The sequence below is a fragment of the Sparus aurata genome, chromosome 11, assembly GCF_900880675.1.
Source record: "Sparus aurata chromosome 11, fSpaAur1.1, whole genome shotgun sequence".
NCBI classification, from domain to species: Eukaryota; Metazoa; Chordata; class Actinopteri; order Spariformes; family Sparidae; genus Sparus; species Sparus aurata.
The window spans coordinates 14,328,331-14,347,436 of record NC_044197.1 but is presented as its reverse complement, the minus strand read 5'-3'; the positions used below and the strand labels follow the sequence as shown (position 1 = coordinate 14,347,436).

At 40.9% G+C, this 19,106-nt stretch overlaps 1 protein-coding gene and 1 long non-coding RNA gene across 2 annotated transcripts in view; one reads left to right on the top strand and one right to left on the bottom strand.

The window, feature by feature from the left end:
* Positions 1 to 4,911: 4,911 nt before the first annotated feature.
* LOC115590836 (uncharacterized) lies at positions 4,912 to 16,025 on the bottom strand. Its single transcript, XR_003985841.1, has 3 exons — positions 15,890 to 16,025; positions 15,628 to 15,772; positions 4,912 to 5,331 (listed from the first exon to the last, which is right to left on the bottom strand). It is a non-coding gene; the product is annotated as an uncharacterized LOC115590836 (long non-coding RNA).
* The window catches only part of LOC115590835 (disintegrin and metalloproteinase domain-containing protein 10), a 33,813-nt gene continuing 20,004 nt past the window's right edge, over positions 5,298 to 19,106 (top strand). The window contains exons 1-6 of the mRNA XM_030432284.1: positions 5,298 to 5,481; positions 7,247 to 7,394; positions 7,640 to 7,758; positions 8,083 to 8,238; positions 14,458 to 14,543; positions 15,917 to 16,039. Coding sequence (XP_030288144.1) covers positions 5,421 to 5,481; positions 7,247 to 7,394; positions 7,640 to 7,758; positions 8,083 to 8,238; positions 14,458 to 14,543; positions 15,917 to 16,039 — 693 coding nt within the window. The 5' untranslated portion in view covers positions 5,298 to 5,420. The remainder of the gene's footprint in view (positions 5,482 to 7,246; positions 7,395 to 7,639; positions 7,759 to 8,082; positions 8,239 to 14,457; positions 14,544 to 15,916; positions 16,040 to 19,106) is intronic.

The following is a 19,106-nucleotide window of genomic DNA, read 5'->3' as shown; positions in this document are numbered from 1 at the left end:
TTTTTATAGATAATTATAATATAACTGGCATTTAAAGGGTTAAAATCCTGAAAATTAATGAATATTTGATTATTTTGATCAGGGAACAAGTTGATTAAGGGATTCAAACAAAAAAAGCAGAAAAAAATATTGATGTATGAGGATTTTATGGCAGATTTTGTCCGTGTACATTTTTGCCACGAAGGTGGTTAGAGGGAGTATTTGTTACTACATAAAAAATACTGATGCAATCAAATCAATTTTGTTGGTAATCTTTGACATATCCAAGACTCCAATCACCACCAAAGCCCCATAAGGCTACTACTTATTATATAGAAAATAATACATTTTTTGTGTTTTTTTTAAGAAATATAATTGATAATTCAAATAATCAAACTGGCATTTAAAGGGTTAAAATCCTGAAAATGTTTAAATATTTGATCATTTTGATCAGGGAACAAGTTGGTTAAGGGATTCAAGCAAAAAAAAAAGCAGAAAAAAATATTGATGTATGAGGATTTTATGGCAGATTTTGTGCGTGTACATTTTTGCCACGAAGGTGGTTAGAGGAAGTTTTTTTAAGGAAGGCACAAGGGTTAAACGCAGGGAAAGTGGACCCAGGAACAAGCTTTGAAAATCTGATTTTACTGATACCCTCTGATATTCTGTAATGTTGTGCTGCCTGTTGCTGTGCTGTGCATAGATCCTCTGAATTTAATTTAATTGTCAGTGTGATGAGCTCTCGGCCCCCGCAATAAACACTACATTTGTGTAAATTGATTTGGGAAACTGGAGGAAGTTTGATCAAACTGTGGTGGAACACACTCGTCTTTCAACATTTCGCTGACTGCACTACATTCCCAAATGTGCCAAGGTCCATGGACATGTTTAAATACACTTTATCCTGATGTTGGCACAGACTGTTCCTGTCTTTTGCTGACAGTCCCCACTGTTGTTCTGTAATCATGTGCGCAAAAGACCTCATCTGTTGTTTTGGGTAGCTGTTAATGTCATGACCTTATGTCCAACACAGCAAAAAGTAATAGTTATGAACGATGCTGTTCTGTCTAGTCTTCTGTGAGTCTTCTCAGTGTGGTGAGATACTGAGAGGCCTGACACTGTGCTATGTGCAGCATTTGAAATGTGTTATGCAGTAAAAGATATTGCTGTATGCAGATATATGCACAATGCATTTTTATGTGTATTGTCCATCTCATCATTGGAAAATAAAAAAGGAAATTAAGTCTTTATTCTTTATGTGTCATTTTACAAGGCTTTCTCTAGGGGGAAGCATTGCATTGCAAGTGGACTGACTTCTGGAGTAAAACCCTTCAGCCGGCCTCCTGTCTACTCCTGAACTGAGAGATTGCACCTGTTGGAGGTTTACGGTGGCAAACATGACAAAGCAACCTTCAGTCTCTTTTGATAGCCGAAGAGAAACACTTTGACACTCTTTAACAAACACATGGCTATCTATCTCAGGAGTCTTGTTTATGAGAAAACTGACCCAACTAACCCTGAATTGCGTAAATGTACGATACATGATCGAATTATAAATATATTCTCAACTATTTTAGTGAAATCAGCATGTGTTTTATTTTTGGGGCTACAGTGTGGACCCATATTCTGGCACTGAGGGCGTCGGATCCATCAATAATGAGACAGAGATTAATGGCAGCTCGCCTATCTGCTCATCTAAGAGCTATGTCAACGCCTTGAATACAATGCACTCATTATGGAGTGTGACACAGACTGGATATTGTGCGGTGCCCGGGCTTGAAGAAAGGAGAGGCCGCGGCCCTTTGTGAAGTGGGTCAGCTCTGGGAAGGGGTTAACAGTTGGCTATGTCAGCAGAAAGATGTGATTTGATAATTCCCATAGCCTATGAACCCTTGTAGAACTAAAGAAACCTGTTTAGGGCATGCAGTCGCTCCAATTATCCCAATGATCCTTTGTGTGGCACTAAATGCCAGACATTTGTAGGGTCAGATTGGATGTCATGTGTAGTGTTGGTTTGAATTAGCCTCAAAGGCGATCAGAAACTCCCATGAAAACATTTCAGTCAAGCGGTGAGCAAACCTCATGAGAACCTGCAAAATCCGCCAGGAGAAACGCACATGAATCCTTGAATGCAGAGCGGAGAATTTATATGTGGAAACATTCCCAGAACCAAGGGGATCAGTTACCCTGAGAAAAATGTCTTTGCCAGCATAAATACATTCATGTAGCAGGAACTGAGATTTCCCTTCCTCTGTGTCAAGATTCTGGTCGTGTAACTGTTTAAAACAATTCACATTTTATGAGATCAAGCCTGTGTTTCAGTCAGCTTGCCGACTAAAGTCAACATCCCAGAGTAACCTCTCCAAATTACGAGAGGAGTAAAGGTTAAACAGGAGGAGTAAAAGTTGTGCAGATGTTCAATGTTCAGTTGCTACTTTGACGTTTATGTAGTTTTTAGATCAGCTGACATGCAAAACCTCTTAAAATAGCAAAAACCCGTTAAAAATGCGTAACACTTTGCACACTGGAGCTCACTGGGACAACCTGAGGGACACATGAGGGTGTTAAGTTACACAGTTGCAAGTCGACAAACTCCATATGTGTGTGTGTGTGTGTGCACGCGTGTGTGTGTGTGTCGGTGGATATTTGTGCAAGCCTGTTCTAGGGTAGTAAATTCTGTGATGTCATGGCTCCGGGTGATCCCTTCCTGGCCAATCGGTGTGAAGCAGGAGATTTCTGGGGGAGGCGGTCAGTGGATGATTAAAGGATGGGGGAGGTTAGGCTGTAAAACATTGACCTGTGGGAGTGAGTTGGTGGTGTGGTGCGTTGTCTGCAGTAGGAACCTGTCTGCAGCGGCCCTAGGGTGACATCTATCAAGATTATACAGCTGGACATGAGCCAGCCAACACTTGAGAAGATGTTATGTCATCGTCTTAACGACAGTCAGGTCATATGAAACAAGATCCGGGCCGGGGTCCCCCCAAACCTGGTCAAACGATCAGAGTGCACATGGTGGTAAAACTACTGAGGCTTAACTTAAACTGTGTTGCAGTCATTGGTGTCCCGGTGAGTTGTGAAGGTTTCAGATGCAGCTGTCCAGCATTAAATGATCAGATTTTTAATCTGTTTTAATCTGTTTTTGTTTCCATCTGTATATGCACAGTCAATATGGCTCATTGGTATCTGGTGTCCATCAATGTTTACATGCAACACAGAGTCCCTAACTATCTCATATAGCTCTGTGACAAGCCTTCAGTTGTTTCAGGAAACATTTACAAGTGACATTTAGTGCTGGATTGGCGCTTGTTAATCTGCTCTTTATTCTGTAAAGATCTTTTTTTGTGGCATCATCAGCAGGCTAAATGTTAAGAGGGCCATTTGAACTTTCATTGTTCATGATTTTATCTTTTTACAGGAGGAGCTGCAGTGGTTTGGTGCAGTTCGGAGAGTAATTGGACTCCTGTGGAGCAACAATTTGCTGTGGTCATAGTGATGGCGGAGCTCCAGTATCTTGACTGGAGCTCTCTAAGAAACATGATATTAGGCCGGCGAAATGCTGCAGCACATTATCTTACGTTCCAATGGAGGAAATATATACACTTCCATGTTGTCTATTTCTAATGCAGTGCCGCAGAGATTATTAAGAAAGGAAACGCATGTATAAAGAGAAGATTTGTTATTTTCCCAGGGAGCTGTTGCAAAGTTGTTGCCAGTCATCCATGCAGATGTACATTCAATAAAGAGTTGGCTTTTATTTTAAGTAACAAAACCTTTGTTTGAATTGACATAATTTCCGGGTCAAACGGTCTCCCTCTAGAGACTTTTGTTCCTCAAAATTAACTAAACCTGTCATACTTTGTTGAGAATGAGCCTTCAAAATACCTTTGACACAGTGTGACTCATACAAATGATTGTTTCCTTCTCATATTTGGCCCTATTTTGGCTTTTCTCTGCCACACATAGGTCTATAGTTAGACCTGTGGGAAGCATTTCCCTTGCCAGAAAATAGATAAAGTTAATCAGAGTTCAAGATTTGGCATTTTATTAAGTTATTAAGTTTTTTTTTAGCCTCACAAGTGGCGTGACTCTATAGAGAATTGTCTGCAGGTCAGCCAGTCCACCAGTTTTCTCTACGGCTCAACTCTAGCCCTTTCATGTTTGAATTATTCAACCACAAAAGTTATTAAATTTTTTCAAATGTTTGTTTTTACTCTTAAACTATATTTTTTTTTCAATATATTGCATTTTGAAGGTGCTGCGTAAATGTCCACTGCAGTGGACAACATACATCAGCGGTTTGAAAAAGTGATTTAGGAAAAAACTGGTAAATCCATTGATGCTAAACTAAACTCAATAAGGTGGTAGAAAAATATGTAATATATGTAATATGTATATATGTGTGTAAAATGTAATAATATCTTTCCTTACATCCTCCATCTTTTGCACCAAAGGGTATGTTCTGGTATATTGGGGTTATATTAAGATTAAAATCTGAAGAACATTTAATTTTGCTGCTTAATCAAACTATTGAGGTGTAGATGATATAAAATTCTAAATAAAACACACAAAAAAGCAGACTCTAAAGAGGCAGAACATACCTGTATGTTTATAACATCCACTAGAGTGCGTACAAAATAAAAAAGATTTTAAAACCTGACAAAAAGTACTTCTGACACCTTGTTAAGTATACTGTATATATTTACCTGTCTTTTTTGAAAATAACAGCATTTAACAGTTGTACTGTACTTGGTTCATCTCCTCTGTCCTCCATCATTTTTAATTCATGAATGTGTATCTCAAAATGACAAAGAGATAGAAAGATATAAAGGAGAATAAATTGTGGAGTTTGGGGGTCTGGCACCTGGCGATTGGGACATGCAAACTTTAATGGCTTAAAATGGCTCTCAAATTCAGACAGTCGTGGTCCTGACAGGTTGAAAACTACAGGCTTTATTAATCCCCTGATGTTTTATCTAGCAGCACCACAAGGCTGACACTTTGGTACAATACTACTGTATCAATGTATTATTATCATTATTAAACTGAGCAACTTCTTCTTCTTAAAGCAAATGGAGGTTTAATACTTTGGATTATTCCTTACTTCAACTCTCCAAGAGGATCTTTAAGTTACAGATGCTAACGCTTTCAATCTTTGCAACACCATTCCTACCATACTGTAAAGGCCACCTATAATTGTGTAGATAGCTCATGTTAGCCAACAAGTCTGAATATGCCTCTCCACTGTGTCAGTGTTCATATCTCCACGCTGAGTCCTGGCTTGAACTGCCTGACTGCTCACATTCCAGCATGGGAAGACCACAGGTACGAGGCTGGTGACGAGAGAGGAAAAACCTGGAAGAATGAAAGAGAGCGACGGGTGTGAGCGAAGGTGGAGAATGAAAAGACTGTGAAAAGGGGGAAAAACAAAAACACGCCTGACCATGGGGGTTCAACACTACTGGCTGCTGCTGTTGTTGTTCGACTGCCGTCAACGGATTACAGGTAGAGGAATGTGCAGATTAGTGTGTGTGTGTGTGTGTGTGTGTGTGTATATTTACTCCCTCTGCCCCCTGAATAAGTACATAGGGTTATTGATGGTGGTATCACCATATGTGTACGTCAGTGTCTGTGTGTGTGTGTGTGTGTGAATATGAATATGAATATACTGATGTGGTGGACTGGCCTCAGACATGTCTCAACCTGTCCTCTCAAGAATGCTGCAAACAGGAGCCTTTATACAAAAACCTGACAGCGATGGAGACATGACATTTGGCTTTTTTAGTTGTTATTAATGGGACACACCCGTCTGTAAGGGTTTAGGTAAGTGTGATTTACTCAGGCGGGGCAACAGTGAGTTGGTGATGACCCCTTGTCCGGGAAAGTGCAAGCCTCTCCTAAAAGCTTTCTCCAGTTATCCAACACTCAGTAGATGAGCTGTTAGACATTTAGTATGAGGTCTAGTCAACATTTGCTGTGTGACGGTGGCAGTAGGGGAAAATCAAAAAAGATTGTCGGGTTCACTGGTTTCCATTACAGCAAAAGAAATATTTCTAGTTCAATAAAAACCAGTGCATCCAGTGCGTATGAGGGACCTACTGGCATGTTTTTACGAATTTACAATATAGTACCCTAGAATGAGCCATTGAAATCTACAGTGGGAGCAGGACTTCTTCATCAGTGTCACACCACCATGTTTCTGTGGTAGCCCCAAATAGACAAAGCTTGACATAGGGCCTTATTTGCAACCTCACCACTAAAATGCTTTCTTGTTGTAAATATGGGAAGTTTTAGGAAATTCAAAAAATTATGAACGCAACATAGGCGGCAATTAGCATCTTTTTCATAACTTATTTTGTCGCAGTCACATGAGTCACACAGGACCTAAACGCAAGACAGACAGGAAGGCAGGTAAAAAACAAAAAAGCAAATAATAAAATGGCAGGTGACAAAAACTGGCAACAAAAAGGAAGGCAAAGAAAAATACCACAGTTATACAAAAACTAACAATAAAACCAGAGGAACAAATCAGGAACACACAAGAACTGAGGAAACAGGCACAATAGCACAAAATAAACGAGTCGACAAGAACAGATGAACCAACGAAGAGTGAGGGAACGACACAGGCATAAACACAAACTTAACTAACAAGGGGATGAGGTGCAGGTGGAGAGACGCCCGGAACAGGGCTGATGTGAGACAGGTGGGCAGGAAGTAAGACAGAGGCTATAAGTACAGCAACAAACACAAAAATAACTAATTTTAACAACTATACATGTATAAGGTGACATTTATAAAGCAGATCAATAAATAATCCTGTAAAAGCAAAAGTAATTGTTTCTGTCTCATATAAATAGATGTTTTCTTGGATGTGTAATTTCTACTGCATCATAATCAATAACTCTTTGAGGAAACAGGAATAAGTGACCAACAACAGAATGTGATAAATTAGCCTAACAAGTTATGTCCATATTTGTATATTAGTCCTCGATCTTTCCCAAACATGTGGCTTTAGTTGCCCAGCAACTTGTCGCTACTTTTACTGTCAATGTTGAATTATAGATACACTGCTGATCGAGATGAATATTTCTTACAATGAGACATGAGAATCCTGAATGTGTGACAAAATGTCATCAGCAACAAAAGCAGATTTTTCGATGAGAGACGCTACAACAGAGGGGTTCACTGAAGATAATCCACAGAATATGAGACTGGAATTTCCTTGTCTGGTTTTTCTGTGAAGTGACTGGAATGTCTTCCTTTGTGCCAGGGGCTGTGAGTGGCATCAGCCCATTTATAAAGTATTATGAGGGCCTGTCATACGACAGGGAGGATCTTCACAGGAAGCACCTGAGAGCCAGAAGAGCCACACAACCTCATGAATACACGCTGCAGCTGGACTTCACTGCTTTCCACAGGTAACTTTACAATACCTGCAACTGTGGGAAGTCTTTCAAGAGGCCCTCTTAACTAAAAACTGACTTTCTGAATAAACAGTATTATACTGTTTGAACACACGCTTTTATTTCTGTAACCAAACCAATAACACGTGTCGGCCGGTAATTGACCCTCTTTTCCTGCTGTTGATAGATCTGCATACCTTCTACTGCACTACAAAGCTTTGAGCCCATCTGTGAGCTGTTTGTGTTTCTGTCTCCCCCAGAACTTTCCGCCTGTATTTGAAACGCGACGCAGGAGCATTCTCCGAAGATTTCACGGTGGTCAGTGAGAATGGCTCCACATCAGCTGACCTCTCCCACATATACTCAGGAACACTCGATGGTGGGTATAACCTGCAAGCTGAAGTGAAGTGACTGCCATGAAAGCTTTTAATCATCTTAAATCAACAGACATTTATAATCTTTGTTGTTTGCATACAAACATCTGGATCAACATCTGTTAGTGGTAAAACATTCCTGATTATTGAAGAAGTGTGCAGATTGAATGAAAGTCAATTCATTTCCTTCTCTGTCTTGCCTCATATGTCACCTCTTGTATCTCTCTGATGTCTCAGCGATGCCTCTAATCTTTATGTCGCTCTCTCTATCTTCATGATTTTCACCTGTCTGACCCTGACATGTTATCTCTCCTGACCTGGACTTGCAGGTGAACATGGTTCAGCCTGCCATGGCTCTGTGTTACAGGGTCAGTTTGAGGGAATGATCCACACAGACAACGGGACTTATCACATAGAGCCGGTACAAAGATACGCCAGCAGAGAAACACATCACCACTCTATAATCTACCATGAGGATGACATGGGTAAGACTGTGTTCCGCTTTCCACTTAAAGGAGACCTATTGTGCAATTTCTTTTTTTTTTTCCTTTCCTTCAGTGTTTTCTATATGTTCTTTTGCATGTAAAAGATCTTGAAAATATAAAAGGTCAAAGTCCCCTCCAACAGAAGCTCCTCTCTCCCACAGAAAGCACTGCTCCTCGTCAGTAGTCTCAACTTTAATTCTGTGACCTTGTGACATCACACCATTTCAAACAATCTCACGTTTGCATAATCTCAGCCTAGTGGCGCATTTGCTGTTAGCGATGCTGGCTCGGATATGTATGAGCTGACCAATCAGAGCAGACAAAATATTTCGAGGGAGGGGCCTTAAAGAGACAGGAGCTAAAAGAGAGCTTTTCAGACATAGGGGGAACCCAGGACGAGTATTTCTCTTTCGATTATGAGAAAAGTGATGATGAGTTTTTTAGCACTGAAGCATGTAAACATATTCCAGTAGTAACTCAAAATAAAATCATGTATCATGACGTATAAGACCTTTAAGTCAAAAAAAGTTCTCTTGGCATACATTTTTAAGCTTGGATTGGCTCTGTAGTAACTGTCCCAATAGTCCATGATGAAAAGAAGAAATAAATGTCCATTTGTCCAGTGAAACGCCATAACCTCAGCGGATTCTCCTGGCTGTTTGGTGATAATGGCAGGAGCATGAAATTAAATTCCTTGCTACAGTTGATCTCACAGTCACAGGTCTGATTCACGGCCCTCTTGACAGTCCCATGGAAAGACAAACAACAAAATTAATCTGCTCCCTATTTTCAAATCCTCATTGCTTCTTTTCTAATTTGTACAGTATCTGTAGCCTGAAGCTATAGTAAAACCTCAGATTATTAGGGTCAATAAACTATCTCGACCTGTAACTCGTAGTAAGAGCGGAGGTTTACTGTAACAGCAGAACCTATTTACAGCTCTGGAGGGGTGTTGGAAGTTTTCCCAGCACAGGCTGAAGAGAAGATGAAGTGAAGGTGGTGTAACTTTCTAAGGAGGAGGAGGAGGAGAGATGAGGGAAAAGCACGGAGGACGGTATGAGGGTGAAGGAGGAGGAAAGGGTGAATTGCTAAAGGCAAAAGAGAGAGTAGACGAGCATGTAGAGGATCTTAGAGGGTTTCTTGGCCTACCAGTTTGTCAGCTTATGATGTGGCCAGATGGCAGCCATCACCGAGAGCTGTCAAAGTGTTCTGCATTAGTGTGTGTGTGAGTGCGTGTTTCTATGTGTGCTTCTGCGGCTGCAAGTGTGCATCAGTAGAAGATTATTTCCGAGAAAGCATTTCACTGGAAGCATGCAGATTGTGTCAAATCCTGCCTCCTCTGTTTGTCCGCAAAGTCTCCACAGACTCCGTGGCTGCGTTCCTCCCAGAGACTCTCGCCATTCAATCAACCCCTTTCACAACTGTAGCAACATTTACATTAGATAGTGTTGCAGCTGACAGCATCCTGTTCTTTCATTCACAGGCCTGCATATCTGCAGGAAACTGTGTAAGATTTGGCACATGGTATTTCAATAAACAATCAATGCTTCCATAAAAAAGGTAAATTAGGACACAGGGGTCTGACAAGATGTGTCTACTCCTGTGTGCATTTCCACTTCCTGTGGTTGTCGTCTGAGGGCAGCAGGGGTTACGTAAGGACTCTCCTGGGATGTCATGTGGTCTCTCATATCTGGGACAAAGGGCGAGGACAAGGGCACCCATTTTGCAACAATTACAATGTAATGACACCAGGATACCTGGTCACAATCCCCACCTGCTTGTTCTGTTTGAAAACAAACACTTTATGGATCATCCTGCATACCTAATAATAAACAGCATTGAAAGTATGAAGAATGTATGACATCATGGACACAGTAGAGTAACACAAGAGATGCTACAGTGGCAAAGAAGATAACTACACTGAACTCTGTGTTCCCTTGATAAGTCAAATAATGTATTAAAATGTGAAGTCAAAGTAAAGATGGAAGTGGTCATAGTATGAGGATAGACGTAGCTCCAATCTTACAATCATACAATGCAAATACAGATTATGTTAAAAAAATATGTGAAATGAATTACCTTAAATCAAATCATGCATCATCACAACCCCATTGACAGAATACATGTTGGCGGGTTCTGCAAACTTGTAGAGGTTCACATTTCTTTAAGCGGCAACATGCATCATGTTTCTTTAGGTTCAAACTGACAGGTGACAACACTGTGCTGTTCTGGGTAGTCTGAGGCACAAAACTCACTTGACTGTGGTTAAAAGTAAATATTGTTTTGGCTTTAAATACCTGCTTTGGTCGCCACAAACATGACTGGAGACTGTCATCCAAAAAATATCCAAAGGTTTTCTCAGAGCTATAAAAAATGCAGTCTTGAATTGCGGTCACTTGGCAGCCATCTTGCCTGAAACTCCTCCACCATCCTCTTCACCTCCAGATATGAAATGACATGAGGTCATAAACATAATGTGAAGGTGACATGTGTTTTCTAGTGCTTTCAATATGTCATAAAGCCTGTGACAAGTACACGTGTGTGTGTGTGTGTGTGTGTGTGTGTGTGTGTGTGTGTGTGTGTGTGTGCAGAGTAGTTTATGGAACGTGTATTCTCTATGAAGTTTCAGTTAATATAGTTACTATTAACTTCACACTTCCTTGAGATAAATCGAGTAATACGTTTTAAATATCACTGTAAAATCTCTTAATGTTTAACTCCTGGCTCATTCACTGTTGCTTCAAACTGAAAGTGAAGTTGTGCGTTATCTCTTTGTATTATCCTTCAGTAGTTTTACAGCCTGAAACTTTCATTAAAATTCCATGCGCATACAAATCTGTTAAATCTTCAGTTTAGCAATCATGTAATTGATCCGTCAGACATCTATGTCTCTCATGAAATTAATTCCCACAGCAAATCAGACAATCATGGAGGATTTGGGAAATATCTCTGAGGGACACCGGCTGAACTGTTGCACCAGTGTCTTTGAGTTTATCAGTCTTTTGCATTTATGCTTCAGAAACAGCTGTTACAGTTGTTGCATGCACTGGACAACATAAGGGTGAAGCTCCCACCGAGCGTGTGAATTGTGTTATTTGTGAGATCTCATGGGCCTTGTGTTGAGACCCCACAGATCATCCAATATCTGACCGAACAGATTTTTAATGCACGCAATGGATGTTTTCTTGTGCAGAGGTGTTAACAGATTCTCCCATGAGCAAGAGGGGGAAGAACCTAAGACACACACATTGAGTTTAGTGTTCTGTTATATTTAGGTTTCAGGTTATTTTGCACTTGAGCTGACCAAAGGGGAAATCCAGGGGCACTTAGACAAGACCACAGTGGCACCTGGGCCAACTAGAGCAGCATTTGCCCGACCGAAGGGTCATTCGGGGGTCAGTGACTTTACAGTACCATTGCAATTTGGAGATACAGTATCCTGGCTCATAGAAGGGGCATTTCAACACTTAATGCCTTTTATAGTCAATGACATTCTGGCCTCTGAGACACTCTAACAATAATCCATGAATACATATCGTATATTAATTTTAAATACTCTAAACTGGAATTAGATTTGAGATGGTCTGTTAAATGTTTTTCACATTACTCTAAATAACAGTAGAAGTAGTTTCCGAAAGTTGACTTGACTGAAATGTGACACTGATTTTTCATTTGGGAAATCGTTTTTATTTTCCAGGCACTGACAGGCACTTTCCTTACACTGACAGTTTGGCATTTTGTTATTTTTTATAGAGCGCAATAAACGCGTGGGATTTAAGTCATTCTGACCTGATTCAGTCAAACATTTTCTTGCTTTTTAATTGTCAAAAGAATAGAAATAAGAAGTCTTCCACAGACCAGAAACATTTATCTTCTACAGTAGGATAGAGCCAGAGAAGCCAACTGAGAGAGTGAGAACATGGGTAAGTCTGGAAATAATTCCGTCAGTGTGTCAACGCCCGGCATTTAGGCCTCCACATCCACCTCCACCCCGCAGCCCACCCCCACTCATGCCATGTTTAGAACGGATCACAGGTTCATGATTGGCTGGAGCCGGTTGACTTGAGGACTTTCGTAGGATGGTGTGATCCAATCATCTGTTGCCTGTCCCTCTCTGTAGGCCCATGACCGATCCGGGAAGAAGTTGTTCTGGGACACGCACACACATGTACACGCGCTGCAATACCCCCCTTTGAGTTCTTATGGGTCACCAGTTCGCTGGCAAAAGTTTGCCTGAATCTGTCACTCTAACTCCAGCAACGTACAAATGGACATGATTATTACGTCATGTGACACAGTAACTTGTTCACTTCAAAGATCTTTTTGCCGACTTTAATGTGCCTGGAAAAGTTTGTTCTCTGCACATGAATCTAGTTCTGTGCAGTAGAGCCACAGGATTTGTGGTTAATCCCACTGAAACCAATTGTTCTCATTACTTTACATTATTATGAAACAATGTAGCTCTTTACTTTACATTCTTTCCTTCATATGTGCAGATTCCCCACAGTCCCTGACCATAAAACTGATATACACTGTTGCAATGAAGTCTTTTTGTCTACTTGCACTTTTGTGGAATTCTGTGTCTTTGCCGGTGCAATGAGATGGGCCAATTTATGCAAATGCAATACCTCCCTCAACTGCAATCCCGTCAGTATTACATCAAGCTGATGGAGGGAGCTGTCCCAGAGGTGTTACAAATCGCAGGCGATTATGTTGTTTCAGTGGAATCAAACCAGCACCTATCACAACCTTTTCCACAGGCTGCCCCATGGCTCCCGGTCTAGACCACAGCACTGGCTTCCAAATGTGGATTCCTCTATTTTTAAAGCGTCTGAGAATGTGGGGGGTGCGCCTGCCCATGTAAGCTGTTCACTTAGGGGCGAATTTTAATGGATTTCTGCAATTAATGTTGTTCTGTATAAGAACCTGTTCAAATGTAAAGCATTATGATAAATGTGGACCACCTTGCATAAAATACATGTCTCTCAGGTTTCTATTAAATGGCCTCAATAACATCTGTCATTATTACATCCATTTGATCCTTTTGTTGGTTCGTTTGTCTGCAGGATTACACAAAAACTGCTTGAAGGATTTCCACAAAACTTGGATAGAAGAAGAGTCTCAGCCCAGAATAGACCCCATTAACTTTTGGTGCTTTTTGTCAACTTCTCAAGGAATAATGCATGGAGCTCAATGAATATAAGGCATATTTAAGTGGTTGGTATAGGTGGTGACACAGGGCTATCAAGTTTGATATTGGATTAGGCCTGATTCAATTAAATGGGACCGTTGATGATAATCTTGTTTTATTTTGGCATTGATCAAACCAATATCTGGGGTCATTTTCAACCTGAAAACAATGGTACTTTGTGGAAAAGTGATATATCATGAAGTTTATCTTAAGTCCCCAAAAATAGTAGACTGGTAATAAGCCTATCTTTTCTATGACTGGCTCATAAAGCGAAATATGTGACCTCACGTGCCTGTTGTGTGAACCAGAGAAGTTACATGACTCAGCATCTTTACAATGTGCCTTGAAAACATTGATTTGCAAGACCATGACAGGAAAACATCCGGAAAGATGAAACATCAGAATTGATATTGACCTGCCATGGTCTCCTGTCTGATAGTGACTGTATTTGCCAAATATTCCCCACATTTTACCAAAACATGGGAGAGCTTGTTGAAATTCTAGGCCCTGGATACTAGTTCAGAGCATTTAGAGATATGATATCTCCAACTGCGGATATGTATCGGGGCCTATGTCCAGCTCTGGAGCTCTTGAATCATTCATAATAACCTCCCCCGGTCATTGCTCCTGGTTAAGCACACACACAATGCAACACTTTTACGACGGCCTCTTCAGCACAAACAAATCATTTTTTCGAAGATAGACTGTGACACACGTCATGTGTGGGTTTATTTGTGAGGTCATCTTACACAATGTCCTGCCTCCTCCCACAAATGAGCAGTCATGTTTAATATCTGTCCAATCAGTTATGATGACTGGCGGTGTCACTTTTATTTGTGACGCTGGGAGCCCACTTGAGAATGTGTCATTGACGGAGAAGTTCACCAGCTGAGGGAACATGTTCAAGGACGAAATTAAACCAATGACAGTGTTTACCTGTGAGTCCATCTTTGTGTATGTTTGACTGTAGCAAATAAATCTCTGCTTTTAAACTGCATGTGTATTAAAATGTGTTTGTTTTTGTGTAGTCCTGCCATCCATGAGAACCAGCCCTGATGGATTCTGCGGTGCAGAACATCTAAACGTCCTCGCCCAAAGCCTCAGAGCCAATGAGGTAAGACAGTCCAGACATCACCTCAGTGGATAAAACACTAACACACTCCCTGCCCCACTTTCTTTTTCTGTCCTCACATTTAAAAGTTCCTCTTCTCCAATACCATTTATAGCCAATTAAAGGAAGAAACAGTCCAGAAACCAGTGAATCTGATTCATCTGTTCTAAGTGACCTTATTTATGGGCACATTCATTCAGTCAGTCACTTTTATTTAGCCTGTTGAGTCATCAAGAGCAAATAACAGGATTCAGTTCCAGTTTGTGCAGTAAAAAAGTACAAAAAGTCATGCGGGAGTAAAAAATGATATCATCTCATATCATGACAAAATAATGTTTTGAAAAATGTAAGGTCGCCCATACAAATTGAGTGAAAGTCTGAAAAGTGTCTGATATTAAAGGTCATATTGATAACATTTAAATAAAATTAATTCAGGAAATTGATAAAGTTACTCCTGACTCGCAAAATTGAGTGATTTTATAAGGGAGTCTGGGGAACTCCTCTCCCACTTCATCTCCTCGCTGTTGTTGATTGTAGATGGTGTGGCTGCTATTGTTTTGACCTATAGTATGTTTGTGTATTCAAGTTTACCACAGGCTGTAATGCAAAAAGTTATTTGTTGTTTATAACTATGCGTTGTGATTTATTCTGGCCGATAGCAGGAAATGGAAATACTAAAGTGGAGTACCTCAAAACTGGACTTAAGTACAGTACTTGACTAAATGTACTTGGTTATGTTTCATCGATGCTTCCTTCGGGATGCTTTGATGGTAACAGACTCTAAGTGTGAGCTACAGAAAACATGGCCTGTTGACTTGAAAAAGATGAACTCTGCTTCTTTACGGACTTCAATAATATTTACAGTAGCTGGGTAAGGGTATCAAAATGCACCAGATGACCCTCACTGTAAGAAAGTGATTAGAAAACCAGGTGCAATGGAACAAACATCTGCCACATTGATCTAACTAATCTCTCCCTTGGGTGCCCTATTTGTCGTTAACCTTTAACCGAGAGGGTGGTGGTCCAAGTGTTCATTGTCAACAATGGATGTCGGTACATTGATGTGGATCCATTTTTATCAACATACCTGCCGGTGAAGATCATTTCCACTGTTGGGTCATGAGATGGTCTGAACAGATGTTCACAGTGGAGCCAACCTCCTTGTCCTCTCTCCCACTAGGACATGCGACATCCCAGCTGTAGTCCAGATTAAACTGATGTCATGCATGGACCTGATACACAAGTCAGGGGGGGTTGATGAGGACAAACTGTTTACTGATTTAGCATCTAGGTCATAGTTCAAAATCACCTCCCGGACTGTGTCCTCTTTGCAGTCTTTTCAACTGTACCTCTTCCTTTTGCAATTTCATCCACAGGAGGCACCAGCGAGCCGGCTGAAGAGAACAGTGGATGAGTCAAAGACCAGCTGCCTGCTCCATCTCCATGCTGATCATCTCTATTACAAGAGGTTCAAGTCTGTGGAAGCTGTTGTGGGTCAGGTGACTACACATCATTTATCTTCACTTGATGAGATTTTGATATCTGATACACACAAGTTTATTCACCATGATTTCATCTTCAGTTGAGTATCAATGATTGTGTTTTAGCTCAAAACAGAGCTAACTGAGGTTTGTCCTACTTTAAAACTTTAAATCACACAAAGCGAAGCTTCAAGCCTGAGTGTCGCCACCTTCAGAGTGATGCTGCAGATACCTGAGCTGCCTGATGTCTCAGGCCTCAGAGAACACGTTGCACGCTGGAGCATTTATAGTGTCATGGAACATCAAGACAGAGCATCAAAACACAACAGTACTTCCCCCACCACGTGCCGAGCTGAGTACGTTCTGTTTACAAACCTGCGAAAGGTTAAATAAAGAATAAAATAACCCTGAATCTAGTGTCCCAGATTTTTGGGTACACGGTGCTGCAATCAAAGAAAAACCTGATGTGCTTTTCAGTCCTAAAATCTTATCTTAAAACAAGGGAAAAATGCCAGTGGTGTTCGATTAATTCACTTGTTATGTAAGACATCTAATCGATTTCCAAATGTTACGTCATTTGGCACGAGATCAATGATCGGTGTTTCAAAGACACAGTGAAAGGTTGTGAAACACTGAATTTAGATTTGTTTAATGTTTGATTTCCTTTTATATAACCAATAAGAGCAGCCTGGGCTCTCAGTTTGAGCCTCTTTAAAAGTCTTTTAAAATGTCCTTATCAAATTATTCATGATTGCTAAGTTCATCTCTGATTAAAGGAACATGATTTAAACTATTGTCAAGCTTTTCTTTAATAATCAGCAGCTAATGACTTAAGGCAAATGAGGGGGAAAACATCTGTTTTGGGGTAGGAGGGTATAACTGGCTAAGTACTGGCACAAAGTTATTCAAAACTACTACAACTAATACAAAGAAATCTGGTCCGCTGCATTAAACAAAAAATGAAAACAACCGTCATTCACAAACAAACCATGTTTACCCACAATGATTTGTGAGTGTTCCTGAGCCCATGTAGTAAGATCCTGTATACAATCATGTGTTTGACGAAGTGTTGAACCTTGCCCCATCCTTGCTTGTGAACGACTGACAATTCGAGGTTGCCCCATCGATAAGCATATGTTCACAAAAGTTAAAATATTAAATATAGCGTTTTATTATTACTGATTTTCGATTGAATATACGTCAGAAAGGATTAGTAAGTTATCACAATCCGTTTCATTTATGTTTTAAACAGTGTCCCAACTTTGATGGAATCGGGGAAGTAAATAAAAAAAACAAGCTGTTGCTGGCGTGAGGCTGAATAAAGGACCACATGCCAGGGCCTGCAGTGACGCACACAGCTGTCATGGCATTGCGCAGTAGGGAGAGGGTTGAGAGGCTTCTCGTTCTCTGAGAAGATTGTTGCACATTGATTATTATTGACATTTGCCTGAATGAGACTCTGGGGCAGGCACGCATGGCAGAACAGGCACCTTGAAGCTCAAGTGTGCACTTTCAGTGTAAATAAATAACTCTACAGGTGCCATGTCAAAAAACAAGCTGCAATATGCAATAACAAAGCCTGATTTGAAAACTGAACGACCCCCCTTTTCTCATTTAATGCACTCTGTGAACTCTGAGGTTGCTTGCCACGTTTGAGCCGCAAACATGTTTTACCCCTTGTCCTGCGCGCTTGACCTTTTGACCCTATTAGTAGCAGCAAAATTTCTGCAAAAGCACTTCACCTTCGCTGAGGAGGAACCATAGGCTGAAAATGCACAAGTCTGATTTTCAGAGGAATATTCTCTTTCCAGCTCAAGTGAGACTGAAACATTTCAGGCATCTCTGAAGTCTGATTTGAGCGACATACAGAGTTGAAAGCATTGTCTGCTGGCACGACTGTATTGGCTCAATTATACAAAAGAATACAGTGATTTAAGAGCTTGTCTGGGTTAAGGGGGCTGAACAAAGCCCTTGTCATTGGGGTCAGAGGTCACGTGGGATGCTCTGCTGATATTGAGTTTAATAACAGACTGTTCTGGGAAGTGTTTCTATGTTTATTATTACGTCCGATATTTGATAGGAAGAGCACAGATTTTTGATTTTATCAGATTATTTTGGATTCACATTCTCACATTCTTTTGTTTCCGTGTTTCCTGTTTTACATTTGAGTGTTTTTGATTAAATCTCTTCATGGTCAAAGCAAGGTCGGTCAATGAGTGAGTCCTTAGCTGTTATTCCCTCTGGCTGTCCTCCTGCTGTCCGTCCTCTCATCGCGTCCTCTTGGATTCTTTCCACCTTAAACACACACGCACACACACTTGTTGCTGTCCTTGGTTCAGTGCCAGACCTTTGTTGAGCCGGGTGTGAAAATATACTGTAAGTGATGCCGTGATGTGATCTTTGAGTGTAAATAGACAAAATGCTGTTGTCAATCACTGCTGACCTGGTTTCAATGTCTCCTTCATCCGAGGTGTCAATATTTACATTTATGGAAACACTCAGCAGGCTCTACCGTGTGTGCATCTCCCGCTGCACAGACTCAGACCCTCACATGTGACTGCTTTCCACGTGCCTCTCTGCTGTGGGACCGTCGGCGCCACCCACACCGAAAACACCCGACCACACTTTGCAGATTACCTCACATGGTCCAATTATGGTTCATGATCCAAACTTGGTCGAGTTCAGAGAGAGTCAACTGTATTGTCGAAAGGATTAAATACTTAATATTTTATGGAATACTGTTTTGTTATTGTTTTCTGCCATTTGGTTGAGGTTTTTTTGTCTTCTGGAGAAAATTTCCATTGCGGGCCTGAGAGCTCAGTGCACTACAACTCAGAACAAGGGACGTGGGAGCCTTCATTGAACCTAGAAATGCTGTATACAATAACATCAATCTCACCTGGGAAGATGTCAGAGGAGACAGTCTGCCCTTCTGTGAAGAAGACACAAGCTTCAACACTGAGGTGTACAGAAAACCTACACACACAGATCAATACTTGCTGTTCGACTCTCATCACCCACTGGAGCACAAGCTGTGGGTGCCAACGAAGACAGAGGGGAAGGAGATGCAACAGAAGCACATCAG